The sequence below is a fragment of the Lampetra fluviatilis genome, chromosome 27 (assembly GCF_964198595.1).
Source record: "Lampetra fluviatilis chromosome 27, kcLamFluv1.1, whole genome shotgun sequence".
In the NCBI taxonomy this organism is placed as follows: Eukaryota; Metazoa; Chordata; class Hyperoartia; order Petromyzontiformes; family Petromyzontidae; genus Lampetra; species Lampetra fluviatilis.
The window spans coordinates 12,956,197-12,974,586 of record NC_136301.1 but is presented as its reverse complement, the minus strand read 5'-3'; the positions used below and the strand labels follow the sequence as shown (position 1 = coordinate 12,974,586).

Sequence of the window (18,390 nt, the reverse complement as noted above, 5' to 3'; positions counted from 1 at the left end):
AAGCCGTCTCTGGAAGGATTATTACAGGAGTATGACAGGTGAGGCTCTGCCTCCCCTGCCTCCCCTGACCGCACGTCCCTGAACGTATTCTTTGGTTCTATTGGTAAAGTCACGTAGATAGAAAAATAATAAAGTGAATAAAAAATAACACTAATTTAGACTGTCGGCTGGTTCTTAGTCGGAGTGAGTGTACTGGCAGTCTATAATGTAGACTGTAGCCTGGTTATTACGTTTGGTGAGTGTACCATCAGGCTATAATATAGACTGTAGCAATGGTTATTAAGCTGGGTGAGTGTACTGGCAGTCTATAATGTAGAATGTAGCCTGGTTCTTAACCTCGGTGAGCGTACTGGCAGTCTATAATGTAGACTGTAGCCTAGTTCTTAACATCGGTGAGTGTACTGGCAGTCTATGATATAGACTGTAGCCTGGTTTTTAACCCGAGTGAGCGTACTGGCAGTCTATAACGTAGACTTGATCTTGGTTCTTTCAGTAATAAAAATAAAATAAACATAAAAAACCACGACATTCCAACGTTGGGCCAACATTGATATAGGCTGTAACCATTGGGGTAGCCACCTGCCCGGGTTTGACCCACAGTCCGGAAAAGTGGAATTGTTGTTCGGGCGGCAGTAATTGATTTGTAATGGGATTTGGTACCTGTTTTGTGTTGCACAGCATTACATTGTGTCGGACTGGAATACAGGATACTGCAGTTTTGATAGACCTGGGTTGAGAACCGTGTCCGGGTTTGGTCTACAGTTGTCAAGGTGGCAGACTCTAACCAACCCGTGCGTAGCAGCTAGTTACATATTCAGTGAGAAATCAATCCGTGTGTGCAGTACTCATGAATTCATCTCCTCCAACTCCACCAGACACCAGCATCATCAGTGGTGCTGTGCTGGTATGACAGGAGAGATATAAGACACCGTTGATGCCATCTCGTGTTTTTATTTCTGCCGCAGTTAACACACAGAGGCTTCGGTTAAATAAACTCGCGGTCTCACTCACGCTCGCTCACACTCATTCACTCATGCTCACAATAAAGATCCCCCATGTGGCCTCAACAGTGTTTTTGGGGCAAGTGCTGTTAGTGAACACCTATGAAGGCTGCCACGACACAAAGGGGTGGGAGGCCAGCACTACGCCTGACCGCCTTTGTCTCCCCAGTGGAAATGTTCACACCGCACAAGGTACTCATTTGAGACTAAGTCGACCTAGGGGAGGCCCAGGACCAATTCAAATAATCGTCACTGGTGTTGTCTGTGAGCGTAAATCACACTTGGTTCACCGGGTTCAAAGTGCAGTGCTAACAGCGACACTACCACTCCCCACACTCGCTCACACTCACTAGCATTCGCTTGCTGCCTCTGTCTCACTTCCCTTGCCAGCCACACTGATGGTAAGGCCGGTGCTGGTGAAGTTATTGCTGGTGAGGTTGGGCCCAATGACAGCACCACAATCACAACCACCACTACCGATAGCGCCACGAGTAGCGCCACCAGTAGCCCCACAAAGAGCGCTACCTACAGCTCCTGCCCAGTCACCATGATTAACCCCCCACAGCACCATACACAGGGGTCTTGCCAGATGATGAGATCCCCGCGACCCGATACAGACCTCTCCATTAGGCACCCCCATTTCCATCGACTACCCCTCCCATAGGTATCCCCTTCACACTGAACCCTTCATAGGGACCCCATTTTCACCGATCCCCCTGGGGACCCCCTCATATACTGACTGAGCGGCCACGTTCCCACACGCACCCAGGCACCACACGTTTCTCTTCCGTGCGGTCTAAGCAGGAGAAATGTACAGGATCATTCCGATGACGATGATTCGCATTGGCAATATATAAATAAATGAAAATCTCACACTGAAGCGCTTTAAAGTTGTGTATTAGTGTGCGTGTGAATGTGTTGCATGCACCTGGCCTGGCACAGGTACAGCGGTGACGTCACCGCCACTTAGTGGCGAATGGTGGGCGTTTTTGTATTGTGTATGTATTGATACTCTTTGGTTCTTTTGGTAAAGTCACGTAGGTATAAAATAAAATAAATTAAATCACGACGTGGCTGACCATTGCTACAATGCTGTGGGCTCTCATGATATAGTTTTTTCCGAGACCAAGGTGCTCTGCAAACCTTCGGGCTACTATCAAAGGTTTGTTCATGAAGCCATCCAGATATATAAACATAGACATAACTTCAACCGAGAAGATGGATACAAATTGAGCAATCATTGGAAGGATGTTATTAACCAGGTAAAACCTTAAATGCTTCATGGTGTTGCCTTCATATCCGCATCTCCAGTTTCTCTTCAACCTCCCACTCCCAGCCCCGCCCACTTCCCCCCCCCCACATTTTGTCGTTGCTCGCCCTTTAATCCCTTCTAGCTGCTCTTCACTCCCCCTACCCCCTCTCTTGTCTCTCCTCCCTGGCTCCTCCCCCCCCCTCTCTTACCTATATAGCCTCTTGTTACAGCAGCCCTTTTGCCCACTTCAGCAATTGTTTCTTGCTGTGGTTGTCCCACCTAATGACGGATGCTTGTGTTGCGCCCGAAACGTCGTGATTTAATTTATTTTATACCTACATGACTTTACCGAAAGAACCAAAGAGTATGGATCCCTGCAGTCACGAAAACTTCAAATCTAGATTGTATGTATTGAGTTATCTATGTGTGTATATGAGTATGTGTAGGCATGATGTGTGTTTATCCGCTGCTAGTCTGCAGTTGCCACAAATTGTGTGTGCATATGTGCACACGTGTATGTGTACATGTGTATGTATGTATTTCTCTGAGTGTGTATGTGTGCGTGTATGTGTGCGTGTATAAGTGTGTGTATTTATCCATCGCTAGTCTATGCGGTTGCCACAGATGGTGAAGCGGTCTATCTCCAGCAGGTCAGTCTTAGGTTCCTCCTCCCTGCGGTGGGGGGTCTCCATGGTACCCCCCCCCTGAGGGGACTCCCCCTCCCCCCTGGGGGACCCCTCCTGGACCCCGGCGGCCCTCCTCTTGTCGGCCCCCCGTGAGCACGTGCGTGGGGAGCGGGCCCAAGCCTGGGACTCGCCTGGGGACGAGGGCGACCGAGATGGCTCCCGCATGAACGGGAGGGGGGGGCTCACGGAGGAGGAGGTGGGGGGCGGAGACGTTGGGCCTGGGGGGGGGCATAGGGGGAGACACAGAGCGTGTGAGACATGGGGAGAGGCGGTGTGGTGAGAGCCCTGGTGGTGGTGGTATGAGTCTCATCAGGTGAGGTGATGTCGTGAGTGCCTTGATCGTGTGAGTCTGGGTTGTTGTTGGTGCTTTCAAAGTTCTTGACAATCATTAAGGACCTTCATGAAGGTCGGGCAGGCCCGGGTAAAACGACGTGGCCAGGAGTCGAAGCCATTCCCTGTTCACCTTGGGAATGCGACAGTGATGTCCCTCTGGCTCCCACATTATTTAACATGTTTTTTGACCACGTAGTTCGTGAAGCCTTCTATGGCTGTACCGGAGGAATCTCCATCTGGAACAGATACAATGAGATGCTGATCGATGCCCGGGTGCGGTCAAGGGATGGCTCCCTATTGGTCAACCATCTTACGTATGATGATGATTTGGTGATTGCTGCTCACTCAGAGGAGGAGTTGGAGGCATTGCTGCTGAATCTGGAGCGTGCCTCTAAGAGGTGGGGCAGTTGTGGAGAGAGTGGAGAGTTTTCCATACCTGGGCAACGTGCTTATGACCAGCTCTGGTTTGACAGCAGAGGTCTCACTCCGATTCAGTAGAGCGACCTGGTGTGACTCCACACGAAGCCTCGGGTCTCCTCGGCCATAGCCATGCTCTCCCTTCTCTATGCTTGCGAAACGTGGACCCCTTAATGGAATAAATTCGCTGGTCAGAAACATTTAGGCTGGCCTGCCTCCAATCCATCTGAGTCTTAATCAGGCTGGATTGTGTGAGGAGTCTCACCAGGTGAGGCGGTGTGGTGAGGGCCCTGGTGGTGGTGATGGTGTGAGTATCACCAGGTAAGGCAGCATGAGGAGTCTCATCAGGTGATGTGGTGAGTCTCACCGGGTGAGTCGGCGTGGTGAGTGCCCCGCTGCTGGTGCTGCTGGTGTGGCGTGCGCTGCGGGGTGCATGGCGTGCGGAGCTTGTGCTCCAGTTTGGCGCTGCGGACATAGCGACACGACTTCCCCAGCAGCACCACACTCGTGAGCACCTTCAGGGTCAGCAGCCTGCACACCGCACACACACACAACATACAACACACAAACACAACACACATACAACACACACATACAACACACACATACAACACACAAACAACACACAAACACAACACACAAACACACAGAACACACATACATACAACACACAAACACAACACAGACACAACACGCATACATACAAAACACACACAACATACAACACAGAAAAACCACACACAAACACTACATACATACAAAACACACACAACATACAACACACACACACAACAAAGATCCGCCATATAGTCTTAACAGACTGTAGGGGCAAGTGCTGTTAGCGAGCACCTATGAAGGCCGGTACGGTGCATGAGGGGGTGGGTGGGCAGCACCACGCCCGGCCGACTTTGTCTCCCCAGTGGCGATGTTTACACATGACACTAAGTTCTCATTTGAGGCTGAGTAGACCTAGGAGAGGCCCTGGACTGGTTTAGATAATCGTCACTATTGTTGGTCATGACCAGGTATCAAACGCAGGTCGCCGGGTTCGTAGCGCAGCGCGCTAGCCACTACACTACCGTAACACACACGTAACACACACATAACACACACACATACACAACACACACGTACACATACAATACAGACACAACTCACATACACACAACAAAGACAAACACACATACAAAACCCAAAACACAACAGGCACGCATATCACACAATGTGCGTTATGCGTACCCGAGGAAGATGAGCAGCGCGGTGGCGTACGCCAGGGCTCCCTGAATCCTCACCGAGTTACTCACCACACGGATGAGCTGCACACACACAGCACACACACAGTACACACACTGACAAAGACTCCCGTGTAGCCCACGCAGACTGTTGGGGCAAGCGCTGTTAGTGAGTAGCCCCTATGAAGTCCGGCACGGCACACGAGGGGGTGGGTGGCCAACACCACGCCCGTTCGCCTTTGTCACCCACACACTTCACCAGGTACTCAATTAAGGCCGAGTCGACCCAGGGGAGGTGCAGGGATGGTTCAGATCTTCTATGCTGTTATCGGGCGTAAGCGGGTTACTCGGTTCGTAGCTAGATGAGCCAACTACTGCACTCCGTTCCCCCACACAACCTGGAAAGGCCTCACCATCAGCCCCACAAAAACAAAGCACTTGCCTCCACCGCCTCCACTCTCCCATGAGTGATGGGACAGCTGCGGAGAGAATGGAGAAGTTTCTGTACCTGGGCAGTGTACTCATGACTCGTTCTGGTTTGGCAGCAGAGGTCTTACTCCGAATCAGTCGAGCAGCATTATATTTTGATCAGTGTAACGCTGTGTGGACGCTACCTGGTCTATTACTCCACACGAAGCTGCGGGTCTTCTCGGCCAAAGTTATGCCCTCCCTTCTCTATGCTTGCGAAACATGGATCCCTTTGAATATCTGCACCAGTTAGAAACATTCAGGCTGGCCTCCCTATGATCTATCCTGGCTTTAACCAGAATGTCCCATCAGTGAGGTTCTCCGGCAGGCAAGGCTGTGTTGGCTGGGTCATGTAGCCCGCATGCCCATCCACCACATTCCCAAGCAACTTTCGTTTGACCGGATCGAGGGGGCTAAACGGGCACAGCATAAGCTAGAAAAGAGATGGGCTGATGTAGTACAGGAGGATGTGGAACCGAGTAGACTTGCCAATGATTGTTACCAGCGGTGTCAAGATTGGCCTCTATGCAGGAGGCTCATAAAAGACGCTACTGGGAAGTTGGGGACAGTCACCCTCCAACAACAGCGGAGGGCAGAGGAGCAACGCTCACATAACGAGCGGAGTGCCCGGCGGCTAAAACACAGCACAAATTGGCTCCGTACGAGGCACAGGTGGTGCCCTCTGCCAGTCATCTCAGTCAACCCATGGCACCTGGGTCTTTTCCATGACCTCCTGTGAGCGAGCCTTCGACGCTTCACGTGGCGTGAAGGTGCACAGGCGCTGTCTTGATGTCACCATCACTTAGTGGCGAATGAGGGCTGTTGTTGTTGTGTGTGAGTGAGTCTGTGTGAAAGTCTTACCACCACTGCCAGAGGAAGAGGGATGAATCCCATTCGCCGAGACACTGAGTCACTGTGATCAGTGTGAGCCTAAACACCACACAAACCACAAACATTACACACCACACACACCATATACAATACACACTACATACAATACCCACCACATACACCACATGACGGCAACGACGACGATGGTGATGATGGTAATGGTGAGGATGGAAGTAATGGTAGTGATGATCTGATAGTGGTGATAGTAAAAGTGGTGAAAATAGCGTTGGTGAAAATGATGATGTGCCAATGGTGATAATGATAGTAATGATGGGGAAGATAATGGTGGTAGCAATGGTGAAGGTGAAGGCAGTGATGGTAATGATGGTGGTAAAGGTAGTCGTGATAGTGATGGTGATGATGGTTGTGATGATGACGATGATGATGTTACTCACATATCGCTGACGGCTGCTCACCAAGTCAAAGGCCAAACTCGCCCTGTACTCACTGTACACCTGAAAAATCATAGGCATCACCATCACCACCATCATCGCCATCACTGCCACCACATAATTATATTCACCACCAACAATGAATTACAACAGCCTTCTCTCACTCTCAGTTTCATGAAGGGTTGATAGCCTCAGCCGAGGCACCAGTGACTGCTCTAAAACCCCTGATTACAATGACTGTGAATCCGCACTGAACTTGGATGAGTTCCAGTTCTGAGAATTTAACATTCAATTAACTGATAGCAGTGATGATGGTGATGGCAGTGATAGTGTTGATGGTGATGGTGGTCTTATCTTATATAGATTTATACTACACCTTAATCCAAGGCACAACAATAATGAAATTGTACATAAGATGATATCGGTAAAAAAAGTGGGGTATTCAAAGTGGTGTTGTAGTTATGGTGACAGGATAGGTGGGAGTGGTTAAGGAGTGGTTGCAGTAGGGGTAGTGACAGGGGTTGGGGTAGTGATAGGGGTAGTGATCGGGGTAGAGGTAGGCCTGGTCGTAGTAGTAGGATGGGCTAGGGGAGAAGAGACGAGAAAGAGAAGCAGGTGAGTGGAGATGATTGCTCTGTATGCTGCAGTGGGAGTTGGTTCCAGTGAAGGGGAGCGAGAAGAGAGACAGAGCGAGAGAGTGAGACTGGGCACAGCAAAGCGAGGGAGGCACAGACAAGGACAGTGGAGACTGGAAGCGTAGACGACAGGACGGTGGTGATGGTAGTGATGGTGGTGATGCCACCTCGTCGGTGATGTCGTTGAACTTGGTGATGAACGCGTGCTTCACAAAGTCCACCACCACCTCAGAAACGACGACCATCGCGACGTCCGGGACCAACACCCACAGGTGATCTACGGGGGACACGTAGACACGGGAGACGCGGGGACATGAGAGAGGGACATGGAGACACGGAGATGCGGGAGACACGAGGATGCAGGAAACATGGGAGAGAAGAGGACGCGGCAGACACAGTGACGTGGGGAGAGAGGGACAGGGGAGACACGGAGACAGGGGGACGTGGGGAGAGAGGGACACGGAGACATGGGGAGATGGGAGACAGGGGGGCGTGGGGATAGAGGGGACACGGAGACATGGAGAGATGGGAGACAGGAGGACGTGGGGAGAGAGGGACACAGAGACATGGGGACACGGAGACAGGGGGACGTGGGGAGAGAGGGACACGGGAAACAAGGGGACATGGGAGACAGGGGGCCGTGGGGAGAGAGGGACATGGAGACATGGGGACATGGGAGACATGGGGACGTGGGGAGAGAGGGACACGGAAACACAGGAGACGTGAGAACAAAATGAGAAGCATCTCAAACGACTCGATTGCGGTGATGTGGCGATGTTGTTGCTGCTGCTGGTGATGATGTTGTTGATGTTGTTGAGGTGGAGGAGATGATGGCCTCACCCGGGTTCCAAGAGAACTGTTCCATGTTGCGCAGACAGACAACCAAAAGTAGCACGGCATTGTGGAACCGCTCACGGATGTCTGGGAGGCGAAAGAGGGATGGGGTCAGAGTCCCCCACGTGAGTCCCACGTGTTGTGTGTGTCACCACACATGTCCACGTGTCTCCATGTCGAGCTATGTGCGTGTGCTGTGTGTCAACGTGCCTATATCCCTATATTTCAGTGTTCATGTCTCTCCATTGCCATGTGTGTGCGGTGTGTGTCCTGTGTGTGTATTGCATGTGTGCCGCGTGCGTGCTGCGTGTGTACTGTGTGTGTACGCTGTAACTTGTCTGTACTGCGTATCCCACGTGAGTCTCATGCATCTCATGTGGTTCCTTACTCGTGATTATCAGGCTTTGCGATGAGCACTAATCGCTGTCGCCCCCCTCACCCCACTGTCCCCGTGTAGGATGCAAAGCCCAACCTTTGCATCCTACACGGGGACAGTGTCGTTTGCTTGGCTCTGCCTGGCCCTGCTGGGACCTACTCACCACTGTTAGACATCTGGAAGAGGTTGTTCTTCTCAAACTTCTTGAACACGCTTCCCTTGAGCTCCACAAACTGCAAACGCACTCACACACACACATATGCACGTGTCAACTCCTACAGAGACACACGCACGCACACTGTGTGATCCTGTCTCTCCCTGTGCGTTTCCTCCTTTGTGTTACCCTCTTTAGGTCTCCTCCTTTGTGTCCCCGTGTCTCCCCGTGTGTCTCCCCATGTCCCCCCGTGTGACCCCCGCGTGTCCCCCCGTGTGTTCCCCCATGTGTCTACCCGTGTCTACCCGTGTGTCCCCCCGTGTGTTGCCGTACGTTGTTGGACATCATGATGGTGAGTAGGGATTTGTTGTGGGAATTGAAGGCGACGTTCAGCGTCGTGGCCTGCACCAGCACCAGGATAGAGTGCAGGACTTCCAGGTTGCAGGTCAGGGGTCAAGGGTTATTGAGACGTGATCATCCCCAACACCCCTACCCCGTCACAAAGATGGTGGCAACAAAGACGAGGATGATGGTGGTGATAGCGGTGATGGTAGTAGTGCTAGTGGTGATAGTGGTGGTAATGGTGGTGGTGATGTCGGCAATGCTAGTGGTGGTAGTCATGACAGTAGTGGTGGTGATGGAAGTAGTGGTGGCGGTGATGGCAGTGGTGATGGTGGTGGTAGTGGTGGTGCTAATGACGGTAGTGGTGGCAGTAGTGGTGGTGGAGAGGTCGAGGTCGATAAAGAAGTGTAGGAGGTATAACCGAGAGCCATGTGGAGGTGTTACCAAGGTGTTAGTGATGATATGTTGATGAGGTTTGATGACACGGTTGATGGTGTTGAAACGCTGTTGACCATGAGGTTGAGGAGGTGGGCGAAGAGGTGGGCGAAGAGGTGGGCGAAGAGGTGGGCGAAGAGGTGGGCGAAGAGGTGGGCGAAGAGGTGGGCAAGGATACAGACGTAGAGCACGGCCATGAAGAGGTGAGGCACGAGGCCCAGGCGGTGGCGGGTTGGTGCACGTGGCTCCGTCGCTGTCCAGTAGAGCGCGTCCAGGATGTCCTGGCCGAACGACGAGAAGAGGCGGTCTGCCACCTACACACGGACACAACAGAGACGGATCCCGTGTAGCCCACACTCTGAACACTAACCGCGGCGCCACCGCTCCCCACCAGCGCTGGCCCTGTGTTGCGTGGTGATAGGGAGAGGAGATCCGTGGCCACGCGGAGACAATCTCCTCTCTAACGGGATCATCGCTTGAGCTACGCTAACAACCACCCACCGCACTCACCACCACCAAAGACAAAGACCACCCCCCCCAACCCCCCGTGCAGCCTTTAAGACTGTCGGGGCAAGTTCTGTCAGCAAGCACCTACGAAGGCCGGGACGGTGCAAGAGGGCGTGGGTGGCCAGCACCACACCCGGTAGCATTTGTCTCCCCAATGGCGATATTTACTACACACTGCACCAGGAATCCATTTGAGGCTGGGTCAAACCAGGCGAGGTCCAGCATCGGTTCAGATAACCGTCACTAGTTTTGACCATGCGCAGGAATTGAACTCAGGTCGCCAAGTTAATAGCGCAGTGTGCTAACCACAACGCCACCACTCCCTACACACAGCACTCAGTGTGTACCCGGTGTGCACCACCACTGCAGTTCACCACCAAGTGTTGGTACATGTGGTATGGTGGTACGTGTGGTGCACCTGTAGTGACTAACATGGAGATGATAAGACTTGGAGGCACTTCTTTATTAATGATTACCATCCGGATTAACACACTTAATATTTAGTCCATCTATTATTGGCGATGCCACTCAGCCAGGACAGTTGGTAGGCTGAATGACTAGTGGCACCCCGAGATGGTAGAGACGGAGACGACGACGAGAAGAATGGTGAAGACGACGAGAAGAATGGTGACGAAGGACTTCAGCAGCGCGACAAGAATCCCACTCCAACAACAGCCCCGAGGTCCCCTACAGGGGCCCCTCTTACACTCTCTGCGTGGCCTCGCTCCGCCCCCGGCCACGCCCCCGGCCACGCCCCCTTTCTGGAACCTACTAGCGGGTTCCTGGTGGGCCCCTTCTGTGACGTGTCCCCTAGATCCCCCTATCGTGTATATCCTGGCCTGCTGACGTCAGGACTGCCGTACGACGCAGTTCCCCTTTTCTGCCAGCAGCCAGCGCGATGCTACTACACGTATTGTGGTGTGGTGTGTGACGGCGTATGGTAGTGCGGTGTATGGTGGTGTTGTGGTAGGTGTGGTGCATGTATGGTAGTATGGTATGTGACAGTGTATGGTGGTGTGGTATATGATGGTGTAGAGGTACGTGTGGTGCGTGTATGGTGGTGTGGTGTGTGACAGTGTATGGTGGTGTGGTGGTACGTGTTGTGTGGTGGTACGTGTGGTGGTGTGTGGTGCGTTTATGGTGGTGTGGTGATACGTGTGGTGATACATGTGGTGCGTGTATGGTAGTGTCGTGCGGTGTCTGACTGTATAGCGGAGTGGTGTATGGCGGTGTGGTGATCCGTGTGGTGTGGTGGTACGTATGGTGCGTGTATGGTGGCATGGTGCGGGACAGTGTAAGGTGGTGTGGTGATACGTGTGGTGCATGTGTGGTGTGTTACGGTGTGTGGTGGTGCAGTGTATTGTGGTCTAGTGTGGTGTGTAGAAGCCGACCAAAATTCGGTTTCGGTTTCGGTGCCGAAAGTTGGCAAATGGCCTTTTTCGGCAGAGTTTCGGTTTCGGCCGAAAGTACATTTTTAACTTTCGGTTTACTTTCGGTTTCGTCCGAAACCAGAAATTCTGTTTCGGTCGGCCTCTAAACTACACGCGCGCACGCGCATGCGACTCCGGGCAGCAGCGGCGGCGGCGGTGGTTGATGGCAGACGCTTCTCATTCTCTCCGGCGATCGCAAGCAGTGCACACTCAAGCAAGGATGGGGGTGAGGGGGGATAAGACAGACGACGGAGAAGAATAAGAAAAAAATAACTTCCCCCCCAAAACCACCAAACTAACGAGCAGCAGCAGCACATGCGTAGCCAGCACTCGCATCAGCAGCAGCAGTCCACCAGGAGCACTTTTGTTTGAGCGGCTCAGAGGCTGGGCTCTCACAGGCAAGCTCGAGGCACACACAACACACACACACACACGCGGGCGCACGCACAGCACAGACGCGCGCACGCACAGCAGACTGAGCAGATTATAGCAGCGTGCTGATGCCAACAGTGTGCATATGCGCCGCGCGCGTGCACACTCACTCGCTCATACACCCACCAGCCACACACACATCAACCCACCCACCCCTCCAATGATCCAATTCAACCCTCCCACCACCCCATCCTACCCCCACCTCCTCCTCCACATGGGTTCCACACAGCAGGAGGAGGCTTTGGTGTGTGTGCGAGTCTGTGACACGGCTAGAGGCCGACTGAAATTCGGTTTCGGCGCCGAAAGTTGACAAATGGCCTCTTTCGGCATAGTTTCTGTTTCGGCCGAAGCCAGAAATTCAGTTTCGGTCGGCCTCTAGTGGTGTGTTACAGTGTATGGTGGTGCTGTGGTACGTGTGGTGCATGTATGGTAGTTTAGTGTGTGACGGCGTATAGTGGTGCAGTGTATGATGGTGTGGTGTGTGACAGTGTATAGTGGTGTAGTGTGTGACGGTGTATGATGGGGTGTGTATGGTGGTGTGGTGTGTGACAGTGTGTGCGGTGTGCACATGCACCTCGAGCATGTTGTAGATGATGTAGAGCTTGATGACCGATTGCCCGCGGATGAGGTGGTATGTCATCGAGTAGTCTATGTGCTGCATCAAAACGTAGCAACCGGCCATTATGACTCCCTTGAGTATATCGCACACCTGTGCTGGCTCCAGCCAACGCTTACGCCTGCGCACGTACACATGCACACACGCACACACCGTGGTGTGATGTAGGGTATGGTGCATTCTGGTTTGTGATGGTATATGGTGTGCTGTGGTGGTATGACTGTGTGTATTATTGTGGGGACCGGTGGTACAGCAGGTAGCGCACTGTGCTACAAATCCGGCGACTTGAATTTGATTCCCACTCACAGCCAACTTCACTGATAATTATCTGAACTGGTCCTGAGCCTCCTCTAGGTCAACTGAGCCTTAAAATTGGTATCTAGTGCGGTGTGTAAACATCAGTACTGGGGAGACAAAGAAGGCCGTGCATAGTGCTGGCCGCCTACATCCTCGTGTGCCGTGCCGGCATACATAAGTCCTCGTTAACAGCAATTGATCTTGTCTTTCTGGAAAATGGTGAATATGGCATGTGATGTATAGTGATGTGTGGGTGATGTATGATGGCCTGTATGGTACAGTGTTTGGTGCAGTGTATGCGGTGGTGTAGAGAGAGGAAGTGTAGCGGTTAGTGCTCTGCACTAAGAACCCAGTGACCCGAGTTGCATTCCCCCTCACAACCAATAACAGGTACACTCAACTTCTGATGTGTACCTGGTGCAATGTGTAAACATTGCCACTTGGACGACAAAGGAGGCCGGGTGTGGTGCTGGCCACCCACCCCCAAGTGTGCCGTGCCGGCCTTCTTAGGTGCTCGCTAACAGCATTTGCCTCGAGTCTGTTAAGCCTATACGGGGGATCTTTGTCTTTCGAGATAACGGTTAATATGGCGTGTGGTGAATATGAAATATAGCACAGTTGGCTACGTGTGGTGTGAAAAAAGTTGAACATACATACATAATGATGTGTAGGTGGTGTATGGGGTGGCATATGATGGTGTGTGGTGGTTTTGTATGGTCCGGCATGATGTGCGGTGGTACCCATGTGGCCGGCACGGGACGGTGCACAACCTCAGCAGTGCCAGGCCGATTCTCAGCGGCAGCAGCGTGAAGACGAAGAGGAACGCGTCAAGACAAAGACACGAGCCAAACGCCATGAGCTGCACACGCGGAGAGACACGCACGGACAAGAACATACACCTATATGCACATACACACTCTACATGCACAGCGAGTGTGCACACCTTCTCACACACGGTGCAGCAACAACAACAGGAGCTGCCGCTAAGTAGCGATGATGTCACCACGGGGCTTGTTCCAGGCCAGCTGCATATTTTCTACCTGGCGCTCTGTGCTGCCTCCAATTTCACGAGCCCCCTCAAAAGAGGCTGACCTTGACAACGCTGGGACCAGTCTTCAACCACATACCCTCTTACACCCTCTCCCACACACAATAAAAGGGGGCATACACCCTCTTACACCTACACACATGGGGCGCACACCCTCTTAAACCTACAAACACACGGGGCGCACCCTCTCTTACACCTACACACACGGTGGACACCCTTTTTCACCTACACACAAACGGTGGACACCCTCTTTCACCTACACCCACACGGCGAACACACCGTCTTACACCTCGACATATGTGGGGCGCACCCTCTTACATCTACACACACACGGTGCGCACACCCTCTTACACACACATACACAGGGCGCACACCTTCTCAAGCTCCCGCGGGATGCGTAGGAAGGTGTAGACGCGCTGCCTGCGCTCGCTGTACGAGGCCTCGTTCCGCTCCAGCTGGTACCCACGTGCCAGCTCCTCCGCCAGGAAGCACAGCACACCTGGGCACACGCCACATCGTGCGCACGCGGCACACATCGTGTACGCTCCACACTGTACACACGCGGCACACGTGTACGCTCCACACTGTACACACGCGGCACACGACGTGTATGCACTACATACATGACACTAAATACACGAGACACACCACATAAACAATACATACACATATTATACCCTCCACATATAACATACACACCACATAAACAATACACACACATGCTATACCCTCCACATATAACATACACAACACATACACGATACACTCCATATGTACCACATAACATACATAAGACACACAATATCCTCCACACACTACACATAACATACACAATACTGTACACAAAATAAACACCACACACACTCTATACAATGTACACATGAGACGCACCACAAACCAAATACACACACACACCACATTTAACATACACACCGCATGCACAAGCCACACAAGACACTTCACACACATCATATATTACACACCATGCACGACATACCCACCATACACCCCATACTGTATACACTATACAGATACACACCATGTACATCTTCCACGTAGCGTACACACCACACACTATATATAAACTATACACACCACAAATGGCATACATATCACATACATCATACACTCTACGATCCACAAATATAAACACGCACACACAACATACACACATTGTATGCATACACGCCATATACATTATACACAACACACACACCATCTACATCATATGAACCTTATGGCGGGACGTCGGGGTCCGGAATAAACGGAAGTCAAAATCGTAATTAATTTATTTTTGGCGACTCCGTCCCACCACCGCGCACATAAACGCCGCGACCCGCCTGACACGGATCATTCTGTGTCTTGTTGTCCAAGCGTAGCGAGGACGAATGCTGCACTCCATGCTCGGGTATGGGCAGGATCATAAGTCTTATCCAAAGTTGCTCAAACTGCCTACATGACTTAAGTCCTTTATTTGTCATAACAGTATGCATAACACAGTGAAACAGCTCTCTTATCTTCATTATAATTTGTGACCTACCAATGTCTGCTGCCAGGATCAATCTATGACAATCCTATTACCTGCAGATATTTAACAGATGAGATGCATTGTACCGTTAATTCCTCCTGCTTGATAATACTTCTCTTGTCCGTATGCATCTGTGCAGATAGGTTTTTTATGTTAAGCCAAAGTCCCCACATACCGCTCGTATCAATGCGGATAAGAGGAGCAACGACCCACTACTCTGTAGAGTAACATTGGTATAAACGCGTGTTACAATATGAACAGCGCATTGAAAACGCGTACTATGTTATGTACTGTTTACAAAGTGTGGTCACAAATCCACACTGAGAAACACGATAATTGACTGAGGGGTGTAAATAATTTTTTCGATAGTGTTTTTAAATAGAGGTACTGCAGGTAAGTAGTTTTAAGTTTTAAAGGCAAAGTTTAACAACACTTGCCACCATCCTTCAAACCCATTGGTGAAAAAGAGCAAAGTTTTTGTTTACATTATGTTTATGCGAGAGCCGGGGGCTTATGGGACCCTGGGGTCCCGCCATACGGTTGATATACATAACACTCACTCCATACACACCACAGTCTACACACTAAAGATCCCTTTTGGGACAGGCCCAATTCGTGAGCGCCTATGCATGCCGGAACAGCAAAGGGGTTGGGGTAACCAGCACAACGCCCGGCCGCCTTTGTCTCCTTAGTGGCGATGTTTAGACATTGCACCAATTACTCAGAGGCCGAGTCGACCGAGGCGAGGCCCATGACCAATTAAAATGAATGTCACCGGTGTTGGACGTGAGTGAGAATCGAACTCTGGATTACTGGGTTCGTAGCGCAGCACGCTAAGCGCTACAATACCGCCCCTCACTCCACACAGACACCACGAACATAACACACCACACACATCATACACTCCACACACAACATGCCTCCCAAACAAACCGCACACCACATACACCATACATACATCTCACGCACACTTAACCTTACACACCACACACACAATCTGCCTTACCCTTGTGCACTCCACACTCGGCGCACAGCCCGGCGTGCGCACAGCCCGGCGTGCGCACAGCCCGGCGTGCGCACAGCCCGGCGTGCGCACAGCCCGGCGTGCGCACAGCCCGGCGTGCGCACAGCCCGGCGTGCGCACAGCCCGGCGTGCGCACAGCCCGGCGTGCGCACAGCCCGGCGTGCGCACAGCCCGGCGTGCGCACAGCCCGGCGTGCGCACAGCCCGGCGTGCGCACAGCCCGGCGTGCGCACAGCCCGGCGTGCGCACAGCCCGGCGTGCGCACAGCCCGGCGTGCGCACAGCCCGGCGTGCGCACAGCCCGGCGTGCGCACAGCCCGGCGTGCGCACAGCCCGGCGTGCGCACAGCCCGGCGTGCGCACAGCCCGGCGTGCGCACAGCCCGGCGTGCGCACAGCCCGGCGTGCGCACAGCCCGGCGTGCGCACAGCCCGGCGTGCGCACAGCCCGGCGTGCGCACAGCCCGGCGTGCGCACAGCCCGGCGTGCGCACAGCCCGGCGTGCGCACAGCCCGGCGTGCGCACAGCCCGGCGTGCGCACAGCCCGGCGTGCGCACAGCCCGGCGTGCGCACAGCCCGGCGTGCGCACAGCCCGGCGTGCGCACAGCCCGGCGTGCGCACAGCCCGGCGTGCGCACAGCCCGGCGTGCGCACAGCCCGGCGTGCGCACAGCCCGGCACACCAGTGCACTCTCCACACATACACCACACACGCCTGCTGACCCCCGGGCACTACACACACCCTACACACACAGGTCCACACCTCAAACACACCCTCACACACCCCCTACACACAAACCACACGTACAGTTCTCCTCACCCCTACACACGCCACACGCACACACTCTTCCTAACCCCCTACACACAACACACCCACTACACACACTACTCCTTACCCCCTACGTACACCCCACACACACCTCACATACACCACAAGCCCCCCAGACCACTACCACCACCTCACACTCGTGCCCTCCCCTCACCCGCCCTTCGACTCCTGCCCCCCGCGGCCCCCGCGGCCCCCGCGCCCTGCTGCTCCGTGAACCCGACGCTCTCGGCGCGCCACGCCGCGGATGAAGCCGCCGTTGGCGCGGAAGGGTTCGGGGCGGACTCGGCCGCCGTGGGGGTTCTGAATCCGCCGTTGGCGTCCCCCGCATCCTCCTCCTCTGCCTCCTCCCGGGCGCCGCGTCCCCGCAGAAGCGCGGCCATCATCACGGCAGCGATGGCGTGCGGGCGGACGTGACGTCACGTGTTTAGGGACGTGACGTCACGTGTTTAGAGACGTGACGTCACGAGACTGAATGACCACGCGCAGGGCCCGCCTCCTCTTTCTCGTGGACTCAGGCGTGTGTGTCCCGTGTGTGTGTGTACTCCGTGTATACCGTGTGTGTACCCCGCGTGTGTGTGTGTACCCCGTGTGTGTGTGTCCCGTGTGTGCGTGTACCCCGTGTGTACCGTGTGTGTATCCCGCGTGTGTGTCACGTGTGTGTACCGTGTGTGTGTGTACCCCGTGTGTGTGTGTACCCCGTGTGTGTGTGTACCCCGTGTGTGTGTGTACCCCGTGTGTACCGTGTGTGTACCCCGCGTGTGTGTCACGTGTGTGTGTGTATCACGTGTGTGTGTACCCCGTGTGTACCTTGTGTGTACCCCGCGTGTGTGTGTGTACCCCGTGTGTATACCGTGTGTGTGTGTACCCCGTGTGTGTGTACTCCGTGTGTACCGTGTGTGTACCCCGTGTGTGTATGTACCCCGTGTGTGTGCGCTCCCCGTGTGTGCCCCGAGTGTGTCCTGTGTTGTGCGTCACAATAGAGGTCCGCGTAAAACGAGAACCCCCAGTGATGGCCCTTATAAACATGTGGCAGTCCATTTCCACGATTGGTTCAAGCAAGCCTGATTGCTGACGAGACACTGAATATGGAAATCAGGCCTTGCCTATAATTATCTAACAGGTCAGGATTGGTTCAAGGGAGTGCAACCCTGCTAATGAGACACGGAATGTTGAAACCAGTACAGAGGTGTGCGTGTGTTGAACCAATGATACACGAACATCAAGAAGGCAGGGTGGCT

The 18,390-nt window shown here is 53.3% G+C and overlaps 1 protein-coding gene across 1 annotated transcript; it reads right to left on the bottom strand.

The window, feature by feature from the left end:
• Nucleotides 1-935: 935 nt before the first annotated feature.
• TAPT1 (transmembrane anterior posterior transformation 1) lies at nt 936-17,585 on the bottom strand. The gene is made up of 14 exons (XM_078869284.1): nt 17,307-17,585; nt 14,153-14,277; nt 13,471-13,589; nt 12,392-12,554; nt 9,627-9,762; nt 9,005-9,102; nt 8,681-8,750; nt 8,148-8,228; nt 7,475-7,584; nt 6,676-6,735; nt 6,251-6,319; nt 4,929-5,005; nt 4,057-4,220; nt 936-3,157 (listed from the first exon to the last, which is right to left on the bottom strand). Exons 1-14 carry the CDS (start codon nt 17,533-17,535, stop codon nt 2,856-2,858), a joined length of 1,803 nt encoding a protein of 600 aa, XP_078725410.1. The 5' UTR covers nt 17,536-17,585; the 3' UTR covers nt 936-2,855.
• Between the last annotated feature and the right edge of the window lie 805 nt (nt 17,586-18,390).